The 23,017-nt window shown below is 42.4% G+C and overlaps 2 protein-coding genes across 2 annotated transcripts in view; one reads left to right on the forward strand and one right to left on the reverse strand.

Moving 5' to 3' along the window:
* The window catches only part of LOC308160994 (sex comb on midleg-like protein 2), a 38,115-nt gene extending 35,659 nt beyond the window's left edge, over positions 1-2,456 (reverse strand). The window contains exon 1 of the mRNA XM_080534924.1: positions 2,391-2,456. The gene's annotated coding sequence lies outside the window, so the exon portion shown is untranslated. The remainder of the gene's footprint in view (positions 1-2,390) is intronic.
* A 2,160-nt stretch (positions 2,457-4,616) lies between these two features.
* The window catches only part of tmem259 (transmembrane protein 259), a gene marked incomplete at its 5' end in the record, with an annotated part of 34,286 nt that continues 15,885 nt past the window's right edge, over positions 4,617-23,017 (forward strand). Inside the window, 7 exons of the mRNA XM_080527268.1 lie at positions 4,617-4,829; positions 13,191-13,496; positions 13,764-13,878; positions 17,994-18,104; positions 18,709-18,831; positions 20,679-20,779; positions 21,280-21,337. Coding sequence (XP_080383394.1) covers positions 4,617-4,829; positions 13,191-13,496; positions 13,764-13,878; positions 17,994-18,104; positions 18,709-18,831; positions 20,679-20,779; positions 21,280-21,337 — 1,027 coding nt within the window. The remainder of the gene's footprint in view (positions 4,830-13,190; positions 13,497-13,763; positions 13,879-17,993; positions 18,105-18,708; positions 18,832-20,678; positions 20,780-21,279; positions 21,338-23,017) is intronic.

Genomic DNA, 23,017 nt, shown 5'->3' on the forward strand with positions numbered 1-23,017 from the left:
AGATCGCACCATAAAAAAAAATGGGGCTCGCGATCCGGCATGTCACTCACGTGATGACGACAGTAGTAGTCAGTGGTCACGGGCATGTAGCTAGTAGCTACCTGTGTGTAATGAGTCTGACAATGTCATGATGCTAGCTGGTGAAATCATAAACCATTTGCTTACGTAATTTTTCGTTTGTTTACATAGTCTGAAACTACAGATGGTAAGCTTTCAAATGATGCGTCATACATTGAAATCGGAAAAAAAAATCAGGACGACACAAGTATTTGAATGTTTGTTTGTATCAATGTTTTGCTCAAGAATGGTGACTGCTAAAAACGCTGCTAACAGCTAGTGGCTAAAGTTTCGTTCTAAAACGAAAGTATTGTAACGTCCCCACTTGGACAGTGGTTGAAATAATGACAGATAGCTTCTCTCATGTAATCTGTGCGTTTAATTGTAAACTATCTCATACACAACTTTCTTAGTTCACCGGAGCTCTCTCTCCCAACGGTCTCAATAACACACACAGCACCCCCCCCCCCTGACCTCCACCAATCACAGGGGTGCATTGGCACACAACACAGTAACAGTGCGAACATGAACATGAACTCAAGCATTAATGAACATTAATGAACAGGGTTGCTACACTATGTTTACAAGCCAGGTATCACTTACCGGTAGCCTCTGGCAACAGTGAATCCAAGTATTTAGTAATCGTTAAACTGTTGTATATTTTATCGAGTGGTACTTTAAAACTTCCAAATGGCCTGTTATGAAAAAAACGAAAAGCAGATATTGTTGACACCCCTTCGATTCTGCGACTGGTTTCTGGTCTCACCAGCGGGCGTCTCTAGGCTACACTTTTAAAAAGGGTGCTATAATTGATTTGCCATTTGTAAGAGAAGATAAATATAGAATAAAAACATGAAGGCACTAAAACTAGAAATCAGACAGTAACTCTTTTTTTTCTACAATGCTGAATGCTGCTGTTTAAATTGTTTTAACTTTAAACCAGTTGGTCACTGAGTACTGCAGAGTACTGTTTTTGTTGCTTGAATAAAGGCTGGCAGTCTTTAATAGCCAACTGTTGTTGTGGACTATATACTGGGGAAGTATTTGTTATTATTCAGGAGTAAAACAATAAATACAAATATCGGATTGATTTCGGTATCGCAGATACCTGAAGCCCAGGTATCGGTATCGGTATCGGTAGTGAAAAAATGGGATCGGGACATCCCTAACAAACATACAATCTCTCCATTTCATTCATACATTTGAAATACATGTCATGGGGCGTCTGATCCATCTGCACTGTGCCGGTCTTTTAACAATCTTGAAGACCCAGACAGTTTTCCTCAGAATATTGGATATTTAGTTTGCTGGATTATCCAACAACATGGCACTCAACTCAACCATCACAGTTGAACAGGTTTTAATCCAGATAATTCAATAAATCAGACCACTGTAGAGTAATCATGTATGACGTTCGTCTATATATAGTATAAATGTCCCGATCTTTTGAGAAAAAAACAGGGGGAGTCGCGCCTCAGCACTGATCAAGGTAACGCATCCTCACCTGGATTCGTCTGTTTTTGCGTTACTCCTACGAAAGAAGATACAGATTAACGATACGCATAACATGGTTATTGTACAGTAGAAAATGTAAGTAGGCCTACTGAGATTAATTCAAGAATATAGAGTCAAACCTGCTCAAAGTTCAACTGTGATAGGTACAATGAGAAGCAAGTGCTTTGGAGTTGGATAATCCATCTGACATTTAGACTAGTGTGCTGTGTGCTGGAATGTTGGAATGGAACATGATGCCACGGAGAAATAACGACTGACAACTGGCGGGCACAACGATACTTTTTTAAACTATCGTATTAGCTAGCTAGATCAATCCTTTTTAAACTGTCTAATTTGCTACTGGATGTCTACTATGTTACCTGCTTTCAGGATGTCAGCCGTGACACACACACACACACACCGTGACGCGCTCAGTCATACGCTTGCTGCCAGGACGACTCCCTACCCCGTAGCGAGAAGTTAGCTAGCTGCAACGTCAGCGAACACTCCATAAGATCATTATTTAGCTAATAGATAAGTACAGTTTTATAAAAGATCCATCTCCCTTTGTAATAACGGCCCAAAAGCAAAATATAGCTACAGACAGATAACGTTTGAAGTATAGTACCAACTAGGAGGTAGCGTTGGCTATATTGGGGTAGCTAGCTAGCTACTGGGCTGGCAAGCGCCAGCTAGCAAGTGTTGACAAATACAGCTAGTTACAGCTAGCTTTTTAGCGAGCGATTTTTTCCGACAGAATCGTCTCTTTTAGATCATGACTTAATCTGTCTGTAATTTCAAATAACCGTAGATGAATAGATTAAAAATAAACGACTTACAAGTGCCCTTTTTCTTTCGAAATTGAGTCAGATCACAACACTTTCCTTTAGTAGTCAGCCGCCATATTTGTGCTACTTCTGTCAACGAGTGCGCATGTACATACTAGAGCAGGGAATTCAACCAAGCCCACTTTCCCCCCCTACTGTGGGGAGGATGTTATAAAAGTTTAATGATCTGATTGTGTTAAGGGCGCAAGCGCATAGCCCTACTGTAAAGTTATTCAGCCTTTTCATGATAAATGGCCATGACTCCCACAAATATTGCTAACTTTTTGCTTTTTGGCAGGCACGTAGAGGACCCCAGTCCCAGGCCACACCCTCACAGGGGGGGGGGGGCAACACCTTGAATTCTTCAACTTTGAGAGGCTGTCACTTTTTAACCGTTTTTCACTGGCAGATCCGCCTCCTCAAAACAAACGAAAATCCAGTAAGATTGAAAAGATGCGTCCCAAAAGATTTTCGTCTATTTTAGAATTTTGTGACAAACACCGTTTTTTCCCTATATGTTTACTTATTCATTTATTTATTTTTAAATAGAACATGAAGTCCGGCAACAACACAACATCCAACGAAAGTCAGACACACATTGATACCCACATCACAAACTAAGAACAACAATGAAAAACAAAGCAAACAAAAAACTCAATTTCAGACACAAAAAAATAAAGCAAACAAAATACATTTTTACAATATTCTGATCAAGTAAAATAGGGCATAGCATAGAAACGTCCAATCCTACAAATATTTAAGTTGTGAATTTCTCGCTGTCTGAAATTGTAATAGGGCCTACCACGTTTTGTAAAAATCTGAACAGTGGCAGATTTCACTGTTTTGATTGATTGATTGAAAACTTTATTATAAGATTTGCAGAAGTAGGTACATGAAAGTACATATTACATACAAGGTCAACTAACAGGATAAAAACCCAAGAAAGCCACTGGCTTATTTCAATTGGGGTCCTTGATACTGTAATCATTTAAGCAAGCCCACTAATGAGTATGAGCAAGAACAACAGTTGGACTTGCTGAAGCAAACCCACTAACAATACACATATTTCCCGTAACCTCTGCTTATACCTTGACAAAACTAATTAGAAGACAACTGAATTGAAATTACTTTCCAGTAACCTTCATTCCTAGAACTCCATTCTGACGGCAGCTTCGGAGCTCTATCCGGAATGTTGTGTAAACATTCGACCTACAGGGGGCGCTGCAGAGACTACCTATGGAGGACTAGATTTCCGTTGTTTCTTCTTCTTGACTTGTTGTTGTTGCTTTCCTGCCTGTAAACGCTTGTATAAACAGCAGCAAGGGAATCGATGAAAGTAGAGGGACTACGGATTATTTGGTCAAGAACTCAACAAAAAGGAATGAAGAAGAACTATTAATCTCTATTTCGCAGATTATGCTGAGATGATTGACAAGTGTCGATGCGAACTCACGACTAACATACGGGTTCCGGGTAGATAATTAAAACGTCAGCGATAGACTGCTAGCCGTAGCTAGCCGTATGGGTTTGCCATTTCATTAGCCAGCTGTCTTTATTATGCAGGTTTTCCTCTTTTATTTGGAAGTTCCTGATCTGCAATGATATAGCTGTTAACCAACTAAGTTGTATATAAGAAAGATATCTGGAGACAACATTACAACAATTGCCAATGACTGCTTCGGAAGATTGCCTTAAAACGCAAGCTAGCTACTAGCTAAGAGCAAGCTAGCTTGTTGGCTAGCGGTGCTAATGTCTGAAATGTTTCGCAGACAGAGCCTATGTAACGTTAGCTAGCTTAGGAAGTTCTCTTGCTACTACGGTGCAAGCGTATTGACCCTTATCAGGCCTAGCTCAAAACTAGGCCTAGCTAAGGATCCGGTTTTAAATCCATTTGCGACACGATAACGACAGCTAATGTAAGCAGGTATTGGAACTCAGTCACATGCAGTAAACCAACTCATGTGAGTGTGTATAGATTTGGTGTGTGCTATGCCCAGCCAGTCATGATCTTGGATAATAATACGACACACAACCCAAGTAGCTAGACGTCCACTTGTGATCATCTTAAGACATTCTTATAAACACTGCTTTGTGGTGTATTGTTGCGGTTAATGTGTGTTGCACCACCCTACTATCGGGAAGCTTTGGAGTTGGTGAAAGCCCAGGACGTTGATGCACGTCTGACCTGGATTAAGAGAACAAGTCAGTGCCATCATCAACCACCCAATCAGAGATACAATGTCTGAAAACCAAGGCAACGTGAACAACAACGTCCCGCTGAATAACAACGGCGGGGCGAATAGGATCCGAAATCCCAACATCAACCAGAACCCACTCATCAATGTACGAGACAGGCTGTTTCACGCCCTCTTCTTTAAGATGGCAGTCACCTACGCCCGGTTGTTTCCACCATCTTTCCGAAGAATCTTCGAGTTCTTTGTCCTACTTAAGGTAAGGCTTTCTGACATGTTTCCACTATGCGCGTTAAATGCCACTGGTGGATGCTACTGACTGCACACTGCAAAGTAGGTTCAGCAGGTCTATGCAGCTCTGCCTTGGTCATGCTGGACATACCGCGGTCATGCCACAGGGGAAATACCTCGTTTGTTTTGAATGTGGTGCTTCTGTTTTGATGGGAGGATTAGTGGCTGAGTAGGTTCAGGTTGTAGGTTGTATATCGCCTTGGAGTAATCATCTTCCAATCATTGTTCTTTTTTTGACCCACCATAAACGATACCACATGTGTTCGCACTGACACCACACTCAACATTCTCATTTGATGAGATTAGGGCTTGCAGGTGTTACAATACTTGATGTGACTGGTGATCCGGATGGTGACCATGACTGCATACAGCTGGGGGGGGGGTGTATTCCACGTAAATGTCCACACCAATTCATAGCTTTCAGTCACGTGGTTTCTTCCCTAGCAACCACCAACCTGACGGGCAAAAAGTATCATAGCAACATCGCTCAACATGGCGATTTACCGGCTGCCTACTATTTAGACCACCTCACCCATCTTCGAAGAACTATCAAGATACACGACGGTGATAGGAGTGGAGGATCGACTCCATTCAAAAACGTTTGGATTTCATGTCTTCTCCTCTATCCGGACACGTTGGAATTATTTTCCTAACCCCCGGAGAATCAAAGTTATTAACCCGCAAAAGGTGCGTCCTTGACCGGCTTTCTCCGTGAATAACACCGGTTATGGAGGTGGTACAAATACAAGACTATTATTGCTAAATTCACCATCAATATACGGTCATTTTGAGCCCTTAACCACCTCGCTGACACCCCGAGAAGATATACTTTTAATACGAAACTCGATCAACCGGGCGTTCGGGAGTTCTACCGCTGCTGGACGGAACTCCCGCTGACAGCGGGTCGAGGGGATATTTCTACCCGGGAATTCGCTCCTGTGTCCACGGTGATAGGAGTGGAGGATCGACTCCATTCAAAAACTTTTCGATTCCCTGGCTTCTCCTCTTTCCGGACACGTTGGAATTATTTTCCTAACCCACGGGAAATCAAAGTTATTAACCCGCAAAAAGTGGGTTTTGCCCGTGGGTTTTGCCCGCAAAAAATGCCTTTTGCCCGTCAGGTGGGCGTTTCCACTATGCTGTGACGTCACATGAAAGCTATGAATACGTTTTTTTGATAAACGTTTTTCGTATATAAAAATATGACCGTCCACACCAGCATGTTTAAAAGCAATATAAACGCTGTCATTGAGCATTCCACACCAGTAGTCGGCGATATAATTTTAACCTCATAGCCCCGCTGGCCAATCAGACGCCTCTGTCTTTCAATGTTCTCGTTAACTTAAAAGTCCAGTTAACAGTGAAAGAACTAGAAGCACTTTGTACACATCCATTTTCCTCGCTTGTGTAGCCTCGAACACCGTTGCCTGTTGTAAACATAGTAGTTACTGGTGCCAGGATATGACGTTGGAGGGAACAGCAAACAGCTGCAGTGCGCATGATCATAGAAATCTACACGCATGATGACGTGACGAATACAAAAAGCTCAGTCTATCTCGTCCACATGGCAAAAAATAATATACAGCGTTTTTAAAATCTTCACTCTGGCAGGCGTTTTTAAAAATCTTCGTTTTCAGGGGGCAAAAACTTGTTTGCGTCTGGACGAACCCCCCAAAACGAATATAAAAATCCACGTTTATCAAAAAAACGTATAGGTGTGGACAGGGCCTGAATATTCGCGATTAAAAGGAAAGCCTCGTTCAGGCAACTCTCGATTGGGATTCAAGCCTCAAGTGATTATTCGAATGAGAATCAGGCTTGTGTCATCAATGTTCACGCAAGACAGAATGGGAAATTCTCGATTTGTGCGCGTGCCCGCAGGTAGAAGGAGCCCAGAAGAGCCGACTGTCAAAAAGAAGATACTAGACTGAATGACAGCGCAGCGCTCCTACTTAAGGGCTCTGCACACAGCGTGCGATTTCTGTTGCGCGTCAACGTTCCATTTTGAAGTTTGAATGGAAGTCTATGAGAACAACACATTTCAACACACACGGCCCCGATTTTAATCGCACGGCGAACATTCGATTCCATTCATTTTGAATGGGACAAAGCACAAGGCGTGCGAGTTTTGTCGCACTGTCAAATTTTGCAAAATGTTGTAAAAGTTTGTGGTGCGACGGATTATTGCGTCACAATGGGACAATTGGGAAAACTTCAACTGGTCTATCTAAATTAATTGAGTCACTCATAACGGGGAGAGAGACTGGAGCATACATTTTTGACTGTCTCCTTTTTTGAAAGAAGTTAAAGGCTGAAGGTCTGACCCAAAAGGTCTGATACAGTACATACACCTACGGTACATGAAGGGTTTATGATGTACAACATTATCATTTCATTTTCATATCATATATTTCAAATACATACTGGACACAACAACGGATAATGGATGCCATTTGGTAAACCTCATCTTCTTTTCAGTGTGCCAGGCACATCATTCACTAATCACTAAAATATAGTTTTTGGCTGCACGGGGTTGCCAGATTTTCTAATCTAGCACGACTGAATGACCAGCCAATTTATACACATGTTGTATAGACACTGTCCACTGAAAACCGGACATCCGGCAACCCAACATTTATATTTAACTGAACTGTCAAACTATGGTTGGTTACCTGACATGGGGCTGGTATGAAAATTATGACAACGCTAGCTAGCTAACATTAATGAAGTGTCGAGTATAAACACAAATAAAACGTTAGCAACAAAAAAAAAGTTACTATTAACTAGCTAGCTAGCAAAAAAGCTAGCTATCATTACTTAAAAGCATATCGACGTTAACGTTGCTACTCACCCATTTTCGTTTGTCTCCTTTCGTTGATGAGATGTTAAGTGACCGTTGTTCTAGAACGAACTGTACTAGATACGAACATCACCATCAGCCAGCCACTACACTTATATAGCCCACAGCTAGAATCCATGTGGAGAATCCATTTATTTGTTGAGTGTTGTTGTGCTAAATGCTCCCATGTATTTTCCCATCAAACACTACAAGTCCCAGCAGTCTAGAGGACAATTGCGGCAACATCCGGCCATGAGACATCCGGCCGCCATCTTTCAGAACATGTACAGAACATGGTACACCCCCTAAATCAGGGGACCCACATATTTTATCACAATATGTCCAGTTGTATCTTGTAGAAATTGTGGAAGCAAGGCAAGCAATATTGGTAGAGCCTATTGTAATCAGCCTGCCTGGTCCGACTACGTAACAATTGAGAATGGAATGTTGAGGCGCAACAGAAATTGCATCGCACGCTGTGTGCATTGGGATGCGATGTTTTATGATTTTCTCATAGACTTCAATGGTGTGAGTTGAAAAAGGAATTTTGCGGCGCAACAAAATCGCATCGCACGCCGTGTGCGTTGCAATGGAATGCTGTCGCGCAACAGAAATCGCACGCTGTGTGCAGAGCCCTTTACTGATCTTTATGAAGACGGAAAATGAGATGTAAAAAAGTGCAGTACTGCCGCAATTAACAAAGCGAGGGAAATGGTTTGGCAAAAAAATTGCTGACAGATTAAATGTGTAGGTCATACTAGTCCCTATGTATTGTTATGTTTATTTTGTAATAAATTAACATTCACTACTGTGGTGATATCAGCAGCAGGTTATAAATGATCGGATCACAGGATGGCAGAGTGGTATCAGCCGCTGCTATCAGCGCATCGCTTTATTTTTCAGACGGGGGTTCGAATCCCGCTTCTGATATACACTTTTTACTGCCTTGCGTTGTCTGATGCTTGTACTCTGCAATAAATTGAATCTAATCTAAAAATGTATCTTTAAAATGATGGTGTAGGCTAATTTATGAGAACTGACAGGATTACAATGGTGTTTGAAGCCTTTCTGACTAGTAAATGATGTTCTTCCAGCATTGTAACTGGACCCTGGATTTGGCATAGATTATTATTTCTTATAATTACTGATGGATAGATGATTCACTTACTTAGACAGATGTACATCGATTTGCATGAAGGCTTCGGTTAAATGGCAAAAAAATAAACATTAGGCTAAATTAAATCAAGGATCGAACCAGTCCAGCAACCTTCGGACAACTAGCTGGCTGCTTTAACTCTTGCGCCAAACACACTACTGTGATATTGTCGATGCAAGTTGATACACACACACCAATTTATTTTTTACACCTTTTTATCTATCTATCACACATCTTTCTCTCTCTCTAGCACACTATCTATCTATCTATCTAGCACTATCAAATTATCTATCAAAATATCAAGTTATCTATCTATCTCGTAAAAGGTGGGAACTAATATTTCCAAAAAGACACTTGACGGAACTGTCGTCCTGGGAGACATTTTTGACACATCTTATTAAACCAGACTGTAAACCTGGTCGCTACCAGGTTTGTTCTGAAGGATTGGCTGAAATGATTGCGAATTAGCAAAAATAGTCTCGATTGTCTCTAATCGCCCTTCTTGGAATAGGGCCCTGGATGTGTGACATTGTGTTGAAAATAGACTCTCAAAGCTGTGTGTGTCCTAGTCACATTTCGCACTTCCAAAGACTAGTGCATGGTCTGCCAAAATAACTAAACATTTTGATTTCGTCTGAGGTGGGACGTGAACTCAAAATCTTCAGATGTCATGCAGTGTACTTAGCCATTACCCAATCGCTCCTTCTCCATGAACATGTGTGTTTCATCATATAGCATTCTGTAGGCTTGTGTGTTTCATCATATAGCATTCTGTAGGCTTGTGTGTTTCATCATATAGCATTCTGTAGGCTTTGTTTTGCACACTCAAAATCACTGAGACGCCCTCTGATAACTTGTGACCTGTGTAACAGGCTGTAATCATCGGTATCACTTGTTAAGCAGAGTGATTTTTCACCGTAATAATGGTTTCTTGACTTTGTCACACCTCTTTGGTCCTCATGTTGACAGACGTCAAAAGCAAACCCCAAAGGCAAATGAAAAGCCTATAATCAATACTAGACATTGACAGTTCTCTAATGCTGCACAAATTATGTGACGGAACACACGACTTACCAGAAACACCTGTCAAACCAATTGTCCTGCTACTTTTGGGTACCCCAAATAAACACCAGTGCTTAATTCAGACATTTCATAAATCCTTTCCATTGCTTTTGGATACCCTGAAATAGGGAGACTATGCATAAAAAGTGTTGTAATTTCTGAATGGTGAAAACGATATCTACACAAACACCATCAAATAAAATGAGTATCTCTGCTTGAACATAACATAGTCGTTGTTTTGGAGCGTAGAACCAAAAGAAGAGAAAATGCTTCACTGTCCCATTACTTACACAGGGCACTGTATATCGGCAGATGAGATGTATCAGTTGCATGATTTTTGGCCCCCATAAATTTGTATCGGACTCTAATGTCCAGTATCTGTTAGGGTGTGTTCTCACTAGAACATTTGCTTCACTTGAAACGCAGTTTAGGATCAAATTCGCTTTGCTCTGCGTCGTTTGGAGCTGTGAGAACGCGCATTCGAAGTAACTCCCGGAGCAAAGAACCAACGGATGCTCCGCTTGAAAAGGGTGGTTTCGCTCCGGTTAGAAACAACGCATCGAGGCTGTCCATAGGAAAACAACGATAAAAACACCCGCGATTAACTTAATCGTGGCGAATTTTAATTATTTGTATAATCGTCATAATCGTATGTTATGAATAAACTGTGTTTAACAAATGTCTGGCGCTATTTTTCAGCCTAGTCTACATTACTTTTGCAGTCAAGTTAGCGACTGTTACTGTAATATAATTGCAATTCCTCACATGAGCCGCGCGCGAATATCCTCACAGAACTTGTCACGCGCTATTGTTCAGCCTGCATGGGTAACGTTACTGTCAAGTCAGCCTGGTCAGTCAGTCACTAGGTAACGTATGCTAGCCTACTCACCATGGCTGGTGAAAAACTTTAGACGGGATACTGTCATTGGCCTTCCTTGTTATTACCAGGCAGTGACAGTCTATGGCTGCAAAAGGCACGGTCGCCCCCAAGCTTTAGCAAATATATTGTGGTGGTTTACTTAATACTGTTCAGCACTTGAGGTTACATGCAATGCATGACTTGTGCTATAGGCTAAATACAATGATTAAAGCGGCAAGTAGCAAGTGTGCGCATCAAAGGCATTAGGCACGTAACATCCATGCTGTATAAACACATGACAACCGTCCGTTATTTCCCGAACTTTGCCCGAACCCCCCGCGAGGACCCGGGGAACAACGGTATGCTCCCCGCGGCTGCTATCAGACTGGCCGCGGGAGTGAGTGTTGAGGGAGAGAGGAGACGGCAACCCTCGCTCGCCATAGACTGTATCCCTACTCGTCTCTCCTGAGCTCGGTTGTAACGTGAACCGTGGAATACGGGATATGTTACCGTATTTTCCGCACTATAAGGCGCACCGGATTATAAGGCGCACCTTCAATGAATGGCCTATTTTAGAACTGTTTTCATATACAGGGCGCACCGGATTATAAGGCGCATAGAATAGATTAAGATACTGCAGTCAAACGTTTGACTGGGGTTGCGTTACGCCCAAGCTCCACCTACTGCGTTGCGTCACCTCTCCATCGGTGTTGTGTCAACTTCCCGTTGTCCATGCTCCACCTGAGCGTTGTCACCGTCAACGTTCTACCTGCTCCACTGTCAAAAATGTTTTTTTTTCCACCTTAAGTATCAGCCGTTCGTCATCCATTTTTGCAACAAGCGTCAAGGACCTGCGGTCACAGCTGACTCGCGTGAATAGCAATTCGCAATAGCTGCGACCACGAGATATAGAGTAGTTAGCTACAAGCATTTTCAATCTGCTATTATCTGTATTAGTGGATTAACCGCTGTGGTGATTTAACAGCTGATAAAAATACATCAAGTAGACTACAAACAGAGCAAAACAAGAAAACAACACCAGAAAACAACCAATAGGCTATACAATTATAACCAACAACCAATATGTGACAGCTCCTGGTGAAATGTGCAACGTAATTTTTCAGTTTTTACACATGCTTAAACTACAGATTGTAAGCTTTCAAATGATGTGTCATACATTCAAATCAGAGAAAGATTGAACACGACAGGCGTATTTGAATGTTGGTTCACCTCAAACACTGAATGGGAGAAAAGTGACTCTAAACGCAGCCACAGCTACGAACGCTGCTAACAAAACACATCGCTACGAATGTCTAAACTGTATTTTAATAACATGACAACATACTGGGAGAACATCGACATGCTAAAAACACATAACTACACATAACTAGATGAACACACAGTTCTTGCTTTTGAACACAAACTAAAACGAAAGTATGTTTAAGTCAACCCTCCCTTACCGGTAGCCTCCGGCAAACGAGAATAATGAATCCAATACACAAATTATAAGTGTTTAGTGATCGTTAAACTGTTGTTTATTATATCGAGTGGGTACTTTAAAACTTCAAGTTGAAAGCACCAAGAAGGACCGCCTCGAAATTCATCGATGTTCATGCCCCGTGCTAGCGCTGCTTCATTCGAATAGTGACTGTAGAGACGCTTCTACTTGCTGCTCTCTGTTCAACAACCCACTGTTCGAGTTTGTCCTCTAACTGTGGCCATCTCGCTTTGTTCCCTCGGAAACTCTGTTTAGTCTTCTTTACTTGGGGTCTTTATACACACACAAGTGGTGTGGGACTGTGAGTAAGCACAAAACCGGTGTTTACTGATTACCGTAATGCTGCAAGCGGTGCGGCTTTGTAGTTTACCAGTCGTACTGAAACATTTTGACAGAGCGCCTTGAGCGCCGTGTACAACCAGTATGGATCAACCAATTAACCAATTGATCCATATATAAGGCGCTCCAGATTATAAGGCGCACTGTCGTTTTAAAAAATAAATAAAGGCTTTTAAGTGCGCCTTATAGTGCGGAAAATACGGTAGATGCTTTACAGTAATTCCCCAAATGACCAGAAAAGGAAGTTAGATTTGTCGCTGGTCGCTTTTGACTAATTTAAGTCGCCAAGGGGCTCTGGAAGTTGGCAACACTGGGAGTGCGTTCTTTAAACTTCCTTGGGTACGTTAATGAAAGGTGCTGATTGGCCGAAAAGGAATTGCTCTTTCTTAAGGACCCGGATTATGGCCAGAGATATGTGCCACTTGTGTACAGCCACATTGCTCTGTGGAATGGGTGTGAGGTCTGATGGTAGAGTGAAACGTGAGACTGCGCCATCTTTATGCACGTCTACCCTTGAAGATTTTTTAATAGATTTTTTAAAATCATCTTATATATCCCTTTTCACTTCCTCCATAGGCCCTGTTTGTGCTCTTCATCCTGGCCTACATCCACATCGCCTTCTCTCGCTCCCCTATCAACTGCCTGGAGCATGTGCGGGAGAAGTGGCCACGTGATGGCATCCTGCGTGTGGAGATCCAGCGCAACTCCAGCCGGGCGCCCATCTTCTTGCAGTTCTACGAGACAGACGGCTTCCAGGGCCTAGTGAAGGAGTCTGAGGGCGAAGGAGAGGGAGGAGGGGGGCTGGGGCTGGCCTCGCTGCACCACGAGGAAGAGGATGAGGAGGAGATGACCATGGAAATGTTCGACAACAGCTCAGTGCAGGTGAGATGCTGGTAGTCGGGAAATAACCTGAAGTTGGGGTGAGCTATTTGGACATCTCTGCTATGCAAGGGGGGCCACTTTGAGGCTAGCGTGGGCTAGCGTGGGCTAGTAAAGTGGCTGAGTAAAGTGGACCCAATCTCTGGGTAACTGCCTCTATAGAAGTGTGTGTGTGTGGCTCTTACATTTTTCTCTTTCCATCTCTATCTCTTTATCTCTCCTCTCACTTTCTCTTTGCCCCACCTCTCTTTCTCCGTCTCTCTTGTCCAGTTTGAGCTAGACATCGAGCCGCGGCTGAAGCCCTCAATGAGCGGTGGCGGCGGTGGTCAAGGCGGGGGCCTCAATGACAGCCAAGACCTCTCCTTCAGCCAAGCGCCCACTAAAGGTATGCAGCCGCTGAGGGAAACAGTCTCCGAGATTGAGATGCTAACACGAGCAGGTAAACCAATGCCCTCTCCCATCCCTCCTTATCTTCACTTCTACACTCCAGTGAGTGAGAATCCTGAATCCACTCCTCTCTTCCTGTCCCCGTTATGTTGCTGCTTCACCTCTGTTTATTGCTAGCTCACATCACTTCCCTGTGGCCTCGTTCCATTACAAAAATGTGTCTTTTATTCTCCGACATGGCACACTGAATCGGTGTACGTCATTTTACTAAACGTTGATATCAGGTCCATGCCATCTGCTGTATAGATCCAACTTTATGTGTAATCTCAAATCAATAGGAGTGTTTTTGGGTACCATTTGGAATTAAACATTTTTTTGTGTTCTGCGAATGTTGATATAGTTCACTCCAATGTCAACAATCACTGAAAGCACTCCACGTCTACAAAGCGCCATCAAGCGAACACGTTTTTGGAATGGAACCCACATGTTCTCCCTCCCTGAGGGCTAATTTCTTTGAGAACATGCAGTAGGGTGCTTAGTGAAAGAGTTCAAGTTCAAGTTTCAAGTTTATTGTTACGTCGCATTACACAAATGTAACAGAGTAAAATTCTTAGGCTTCGGTTCCTGACATTGCATTGCAGCACAAAGACATAGGGCATAATAATCAGGGGTGCACACAACTGGTGCGCCAGTGCGCATGCGTCGCCAAAATGCATGCTGCGCGGCAGATCAGCCGCATGAAGGCGCTTTTGCGCACCAACAGCTGGGTCCAAGAAGCAAGCCCCACTAAGTAACTATTTGCTGTCCCCTCAGCCGAAGGCCCGACGAGTAATCCATCACAACAGTCGACCGACGACGACCACGGCGACTCGTAACTCGTACTTTCATTCCGCGTATCGCGTATCGCACGGTTATCACGCCGCCACGTGAAAATTCAGTCCCGAACGACTCGTCGCTAAAAGGAAAAACAACACCAAGGGACTTCACGTTTCTTTTCTCTGAAGCTTTCAAACGTTCAGACGTTTGTTTTACAGCTTCATTATCGCACCTAGACCCCTGACCCAGGGAATATGGTTGGGAATTCTATGAAAAAATGGAAAAAAAAGACTTTGTTGCACAATCCAAATAATGAGCTATTTAAAGTGATAGCCTACAACGTCCTCTACCATGGTTGAAATTGAGGACAGTGATAACAGCAGTCTAAGAGAGCAGTGATGATGGTGATTAAGCTTGTAGCATAAATAAATGCTTAGGCTGTAACTTTTTGTTGAAAAGTTGATTTCAGTGTTTACAGAACAGAGCAGTACTTAAAGAGATGTCCGTTTATTTCAGTGTGTTTAAAGGAGTCTGATAGACTTTCATGCTTAAAGAGCAGTCATTTGATTTTGCATGTGTTTCTTTTGTTTTGCACACAATCATTTGTTCGTTCATCTTTATTTATGAATAAATCTCGTTTTGCTAATACAAGTTATCCATGTATCCCTTTTTCATCCATCCTGTGGGACGGGTCGTGACTCGCGAGCTCGGGGAGCACCAAGCAGCATCCCTAGGTGCTCCTCTGAGCACTGGCCCCAAAAAGTTATGTGCACCCCTGATAATAATCAAGTATAATTCAAGATAAAAGTCACAGTTGTACAGGACATAAGTGACAAAATAATAGGCATAATACAAGATACGGTGGCAATAGTACAGGTAAGACAATACGGGATACACTAGTGGTGCCACTAGTGATAATAGAGAGTTCAGTAGTAAAGTGGCTTAGAGCTTAAGGCTACTGTAGTCTGTGTACATGGGGTGAGCTAGGGGAAGATAGTCAATGGACCTATCGCTAAGCCACGCCCCAAAATGGAAATTGTCCAATCATATCACAGCAAAAGTCACTACAGGCAGAAAACTCTGACAAACAACTCGCTAATATCTGATGGTAAAAAGCTTCTAGACTAAATATTCTTGTCATCTTTAAAAAACATGTCTATTACTTGCTGTGGTAAATCAGAAATTTGCCAACTCCCGTCATTGCATGTCATTCAGTCACGGTCAGTCAGTCACTGTCAGCGAAGCGTTGTTTGTTTGTCTGAGTTTTCAAAGGGGGCGTGGCTTAGCGATAGGTCCATTGTGTACAGTGGGCTTGTTCAAGAGCCTGATGGCCTGGGGGAAGTAGCTGTTTGTTGGCCCTGAGGCTCCGGAAGAGGCCTCGCCTCTTGGACGGCATCGGTTCAGACAGGCTGTGGTTGGGATGACTCGGATCCTTGATGATCCTCCGGGCTTTGCTGACACACCGTTTGTCGTATATATATATCCTGGATGGAGGGAAGCTTACATCCGGTGATGCGCGCGGTGGTCCGCACCACCCTCTGTAGTTCTTTGTGGTTGTGGGCAGTGCAGTTGCCATGCCAGGCAGTGATGCATCCAGTCAATATACTATTGGTTGTGCCTCTGTAGAAGGCCTGCAGGGTCTTCGACCCCATGCCAAACTATGCTACTAGTATGCCGAACTATACCTGTGGAGAGAGAGATTGAGTATGTGTGTGAACACACCAGCCAGCAGTGGAGTATCTTACTCCATTAGTTATATTCAGACTGTTATTGATAAAAGAACAAGACGTTTCGTTTGTACCAATTCTAAAAATGTATATATATTTCTGAATAGGTGTATTTGCTGTACACTCATCAAACCATATGTGTGGTGGCCTGGGAAAACCCTTCACATGGTGGCATTTTGACATTTTCATTTTTTTATATTTCCATAAATTAGAAGTTCTCAGCTATTCATAACTGGTTGAATGACAGAGATAGCCCTTTATTTTAAAAAGTTATGAGCATTTTAATGTAGCATGTCAAAAAAAGTGAAAGGTGATTTCTCCCCCTTTCTCCTCTGGGTCGGGGGAGGAGCCTATGCAGATCGGCCGGTCTCGTTTGTCTGCTTGTGATGCGGTGTTAGTCTGCTCGCCTCGTCGGTATGCGAGGGACAGATCCAATTTTGTGTGTCTTCTAGTTAAGATGTTATTACTTTATGCTTATATTGTGAGCATCAGTAAACTGGCAATAACACAGGTGGAAGTATCGTCTCTCCTTTCGCTCATGTGTGCGTGCGTTGCTTAACTGAGAATGAGGAAATGAGAATGACCTTGTTTCTCTAGCAAACTACCCACCACAAAAACATAAAAATAAGTACTTTCTCTTTTGTTTTCTTAAAATGTTTATTCACCATAATGTAGTATGGAGTTCAAAGTACTAGAATACCACATAATATCAAAATCGCCAAAATCGCGATTTCCATCTATTTTTGCTCTTTGCCACGAACGAACGCCAGCGACATCCGACGGGTTTTCCCAGGCCACCACACATATTGTGATTATTAAAATCCTCTTGCATATCTGTGATTTGAAGAGAAAACAGAAAAACATATTCCAGGGAGGTACTTAGAATATCGTAATATTTCGATTTAGGCAGGTTATTAATTTGGTTTCAGTAAGTCTTTCGTATCATTACCAACCGCTACTGAGGTAGATAACAAAACACACACTGAAGAAGTGGATGTTTGAGGGAACCCATATGGAGAACATGAGAAGCTAAGCAAATCAGATTGGGACAAAATACCAAGAAATATAAAAGAATTAAATAAAATAATCTGAACTGAAATTGGTTTAAGGGAGGGTCAATGTTGCTGTTCATTGGTTAGATTTCCAGATTGATGACGAGAGGTGTGACATGACATGGCTGAGGCTGTGTATGGAACAATCAACCATGTCTCCCTACTATTTATCGTGAAATGTAATTGGAAATGTCCTGGAAAATGATATCATGAAATGAGTGGAAACCATGCGTAGCCTCTAGAGGCGCATCAGGTAGGGGTTAACATGTGATCGAATCCTGCCATGTCATTTTTCAATCCAGTTTTTCCTCACACTGAATTGAACATGAAGTTGTAAATGGTGAGTAGTAGACACCAGCATCAGAATTTAGTTGGAAAAAAATGCAATTTGGCTCATGCCTTCATTTCCCCTAAAGTGTGGGCCTATAAAGGGCCTATAGAGTGAGAGAGAGAGAGACTGACTTAACAGTGTTGGGTGCAACAGGATACACTATTGATGTGTGTGTGTGTGTCTTTAGTGTGGCCTCAGGAGGAGTACATAGTGGAGTACTCTCTGGAGTACGGCTTCCTCCGCCTCTCTCAGACCACTCGTCAGCGTCTCAACATCCCCGTCATGGTGGTCACACTGGGTAAGCTGTGTTAGAAAGCCGTCTTACAACTGTACAACTATTAAGTTTGGATCGCATTGGCTTTAGCAATGTTTTGAGTTCTTAAAGAGATAGTTCACCCAAATTACAAAATCACACATTTGGCTATAGACAAAGTCAGACTTCAATCAACACGTGTATCTGGGCACTGTAATAAGTGATTGAGCCTCAGAGTATTTGAGATGATTTTGGCATGACATTTAAAAAATGCAAATTTAGGGTTCATTTACATCCATTGTTTTTGGTTAAAAATGCTAACTATTAGCTGTTAGTTACAGTGCTCAGATAAATTGAACAAAAGTTTGAATTAGAGGTTTGTCCTTGTCATTAATTTCAGGGTAAGGTATCAAATGTGTGATTAAGCAATTTGGGTGAACTATCCCTTTATGTTTTTGTCCTTTATCCCTTTTTGTTTTATGGTGGGTAACTCGCCCTATCCTCCCCAAATGTGTAGCATCTACCAACAACGACATGTCTCTGTTTGATGTGCAGACCACAGAGATGCTCTATAATGGTCTATTCCTATGCTGCAGCCCCAGTGAAGGACCAGTGAGCTGTTCTATAATATATTGTATTTCTATAACAGATCCAGTGAAAGACCAGTGTTTCGGGGACGGATTCAGCCGCTTCCTCCTGGATGAGTTCCTGGGATACGACGACATCCTCATGTCCAGTGTCAAAGCCCTGGCTGAGAACGAAGAGAATAAAGGTGTGTGTGTGTGTGTGTGTGTGTCAGTAGGTGCGTTTCCGCTCATCAGTTTGAGATGATTCGCATGATAAATGTTATGGAAACGGCTTGATTTGCATAAACACGATGCGAATCACCTTTAATTCGCACAAAGTCGATACGCTCGCTTCAGGTGGTTTTTGCCTTATACAAATCACCTCTGACTCGTGTCAAGTTTTAATGGAAACAGGTCATTCGAATAAACTCTGACGTAGCGAATTTCAACTCACGTGACTCAGCTGTTTCTGCTGTCTGCGTCTTCCTGGTTATTCCCTTACGCGTGATGAAAACATGTCTGCTAAACATGTCACAATATATATGCCACACAGTGTTCCCCCTACCATTGCCTTGGGGGGGCGGGCCGCCCCCCCCAACGGAACCCCCCGCCCCCCCAAGAAAGAGGAATTATTACGGACGTAGACACCAAACATCTGACAAGCAGGCTACAATATCCGCTTTTTTTAAACGCACCCAACCCGAATCTGGCGAGTGGCAAGCCCATGGGCTCGTTGGTAACGTAGTCCGCCCGTAGTCTCGCATAGCGAGATCTATCTCAACACTTTGCTTCGCGCTGGAGAATAATACAAGATTGTGCGCGAGCGACGCGAGAGAGTTTTTGCAGGGTGAGATGTCTGCAGATGGAAAGTAAGCAAGTTGAAATGTTAACAAATATAATTGCTGAGTGTTCTAACAGAGCAAGTTGGTTCAAATTGGTCGTTATTATTGTGACTAGAAAGTGTCTGATTATAGTTCCATGGTGTGTAAATAGTGTCAAAGAACTAGCAAGCTAGCTAGCTAGTTCAGAGGTGATGAAATGAGCTAGTCACTAGCACACATGCCAGCTAAAGAGCTAACTGGATGCACTTTATTATTTTACTTGAAGTAGATATACTATCTTTCTTATTCTGCTAGAATTGGGCTTTATGGTAATACCATAATGGCATAGTTACAGTACATGGACAGTGGATTGAAGCATTGGAAAAACAGCGTCTGTTTTTTATAGTTGGACATACGATTTTTTTTCAGGTGAGAGAGTAAAGTCAAAATGACATTATCTGACTGCATTGCCCACAGCAATCCAATATTCAATTATAATTATGTTATAAATTGATATGGATCAATGTATACCTCTTATTAGATTATAAATACTCTGGTTGTTATGTTTGCCTTTTGGTTGACAGCAAAAGAGGGAGAGAGGAGGATAGAGAAGGAGAGAATGAGAAAGAGCAGGATGGTGTCAGCACACCAGAGAGAGAGAGAGCAAGAACCAGGTGAGAAAGTGGACAGGTAGTCAAGACCACATAAGTAAGTAGCCTCTAATGGCCCATAGGGCAGGAGCCTATCTGCTGTTTCCGTAGCGTGAGGCGGCTTAATGTACAAGTTAGTACACCCCCTGGACATGACGCTGTGGGGGGGGGGGGGGTCCATGCCACCCCCCCAAGGCAGCAAACCTAGGGGAAACACTGCCACAATATACCAGGACTTAAGAAACGAGATGCCCAACAAAGGATTTGACAAACCCTGGCCCATTTTGCACAGTGGAAGTGGAAGAGTTTGAAGCAGCGGAGACAGGGTCAACCCTGAGTGGAGAGTCTACAGATAGTATGTTTACAGATATCGCACTACTTAAGATACACACCACATTAGTAACCCATCATATTCAGGATAAATTATTTTAGACAGAAGCATGGATTTACCTGATGATGGAGTCCCAAATAACTTTCTCTATGCAACAATGTTTTATTGTGGATACAAATGAATGATTCAGATATGTTTGTGTGTCAGAGTGGAGTGTGTGCAGTGAAAGATGTTTGTGTGTGTGAAAACAGGCTTCCTGAGGAACGTGGTGTCAGGGGAACACTACAGATTTGTGAGCATGTGGATGGCCCGCACTTCCTACCTGGCTGCCTTTGTCATCATGGTCATATTTGTAAGTATCTCCCTGTACCCATCTACAAACATTGGCACCTTAAACAAGTGCATACCGGCTCAATGCCTAAATATTAAGGCTTATATCAGTACAGGGTCTCCCCAGGATGTTTGAACAGCGAGATGCTGGATTGCATTAGCAAAACTAGACATGTATTTATTAATTCCTTGAGGAACATCATAACGGTTTCACTTTCGCTTTCGTTTTTAACAACAATGTTGTTGGCAATCAAAGATGGTTATCTACACTGTCATTACTAAATATAATTTAATTTGCCTTGCAATCTTTATATAGTGGCACCGCAAAGTTCACAGTGTGAACACTCTTACAATCTTTGGGGAGAGCCCTGCCGTAACTGCTTGATGACATGTCACCGAATAACATGCAAAGATCCAAACCATTTTTGTGTAGGACTAGCCATTGAGTAGCCTTTATTTGGAGCCCTTGAGTTGTCGTCACCAGATCAGACATTGATGAGTTTCTGATGTCCATGTCTCCAGACCCTGTCGGTGTCGATGCTGCTACGCTACTCCCACCACCAGATCTTTGTCTTCATTGGTGAGCTCACACATTCCAGTCTAACTACTGTATCTGTCCCCAAACAACCACTAGCTAGTTGGTTACTCCTAGGTGCTTCATATGGATAGGATTGGTTAAGATGATAGCAGAGGTGGGGGACTCGAGTCACATGACTTGACTCGAGTCGCAAATTTGAGGACTCGAGACTTGCTTGACTAACATTGATAAAAGACTTGACTTTGACTTGGTATTCATGACTTGAGACTTGACTTAGACTTGAGATACATGACTCGAAAGGACTCGAAATTTAATTTGAGCAATTATATTTAGCAATTCTAGATATTAAGACGTTAGAATGTTTTGTTTTGAAACGGGATTGGGTGACTTCTAGCGCAATGACCGTAACCTGTTACCTAGCAACCTACTGGACGCAGCACACCAGTAGAGGCCAATGGACAGCTGTCATGGCAGCGGTGCAGTGATTATTTTGGCGACAACGGTAATAACAAGTGAGCAGCGTTATGACAAGTCTACAGCTCAGAAATCTGTGACACGACCACCACCACAACATCCAACTTCATCTGTCACTAGAAAACCCATAAAGAAAGGTAGCTAAGTGAAGGTGTCTTTTTAGCTAACTTATTGGCTGGTTACGTTTAAGCTGTTATGTCTGTGTTCAAGGTGGCAATAGTTATAGCAGTACCTGCATCAAGTGCACCAGTTGAATGTGGTGATAATGTGACCCTCTCGCTCACAATTGAGTGACAAAGTACTATCAAATAAATGTTTTTGCAACTGCAGAGCATTGTAAGTGGCTTCACCTTACGTTTCTAGGCAGCAAGATCGCTACCAGCCGCTAGCTAGTGTGGATATGGACAAAATAGCATGTCCCATAAAAGTTACAGTTCATGCTTGACAAAACTCATTATACTTGAATAATTTGAATAACTTTGTACCCTAATGTTTAGTAATGTCGGTATTTAGTGGCATACTAAAACCATTATACTAGAATAGTTTCATGTAATCTTTAGTAATGTCAGTAAGGTTTACATTTTAGGCGATATGCATTTATTTGTATACAGTACTTGTTTTTAGTTTATACACTATTCTTGTTGTTCATTTAGGAGGCGTGTTATTGATTGCCACAAAATGTCATTTTTTTTTGTTAATGTTTAAAATAAAACTCAACTTTTCATGACCACTGTCTATTAGGCTAACTGATTTAAATGTAGAAACTGGGGTAGATCATTAGAATCATCAATCATTCATATGACTTGACTTGTGACTTGCTTGACCTGAGCAATGACTTGACTTGACTTGCTTGATTCTCACCACAGTAACTTGTGACTTGCTTGAGACTTGAAGGTTAAGACTTGAGACTTGCTTGTGACTTGCACGTGTATGACTTACTCCCACCTATGGATGATAGGAGCTCCACTTTTCTCACTAATAGGCGTGGTGGTGTGGTGTTTGGGGTTTTTGTTGTTTTTTTCCTCCAAATTGTTCAGAGCTATGTAGTCTTTGCAGATCTACACAAGTTGCTATGAGTACATTTGGGGTTGAGCTCAGCAGTACAATTTCAACTGCCTTTCAGGACACTTGCATCTTTCTTTCACAAATTGTCATGGCTTACACATTTGCCAAATATCTGTTTCTGGTTGATGTTACTTGATACTACAACACGTTTAGAAAGGTTAACAAACTAATCTCAGAGGGTGA

The sequence above is a fragment of the Nansenia antarctica genome (genome assembly GCF_963989245.1).
Source record: "Nansenia antarctica genome assembly, chromosome: 1".
Classification (NCBI taxonomy): Eukaryota; Metazoa; Chordata; class Actinopteri; order Argentiniformes; family Microstomatidae; genus Nansenia; species Nansenia antarctica.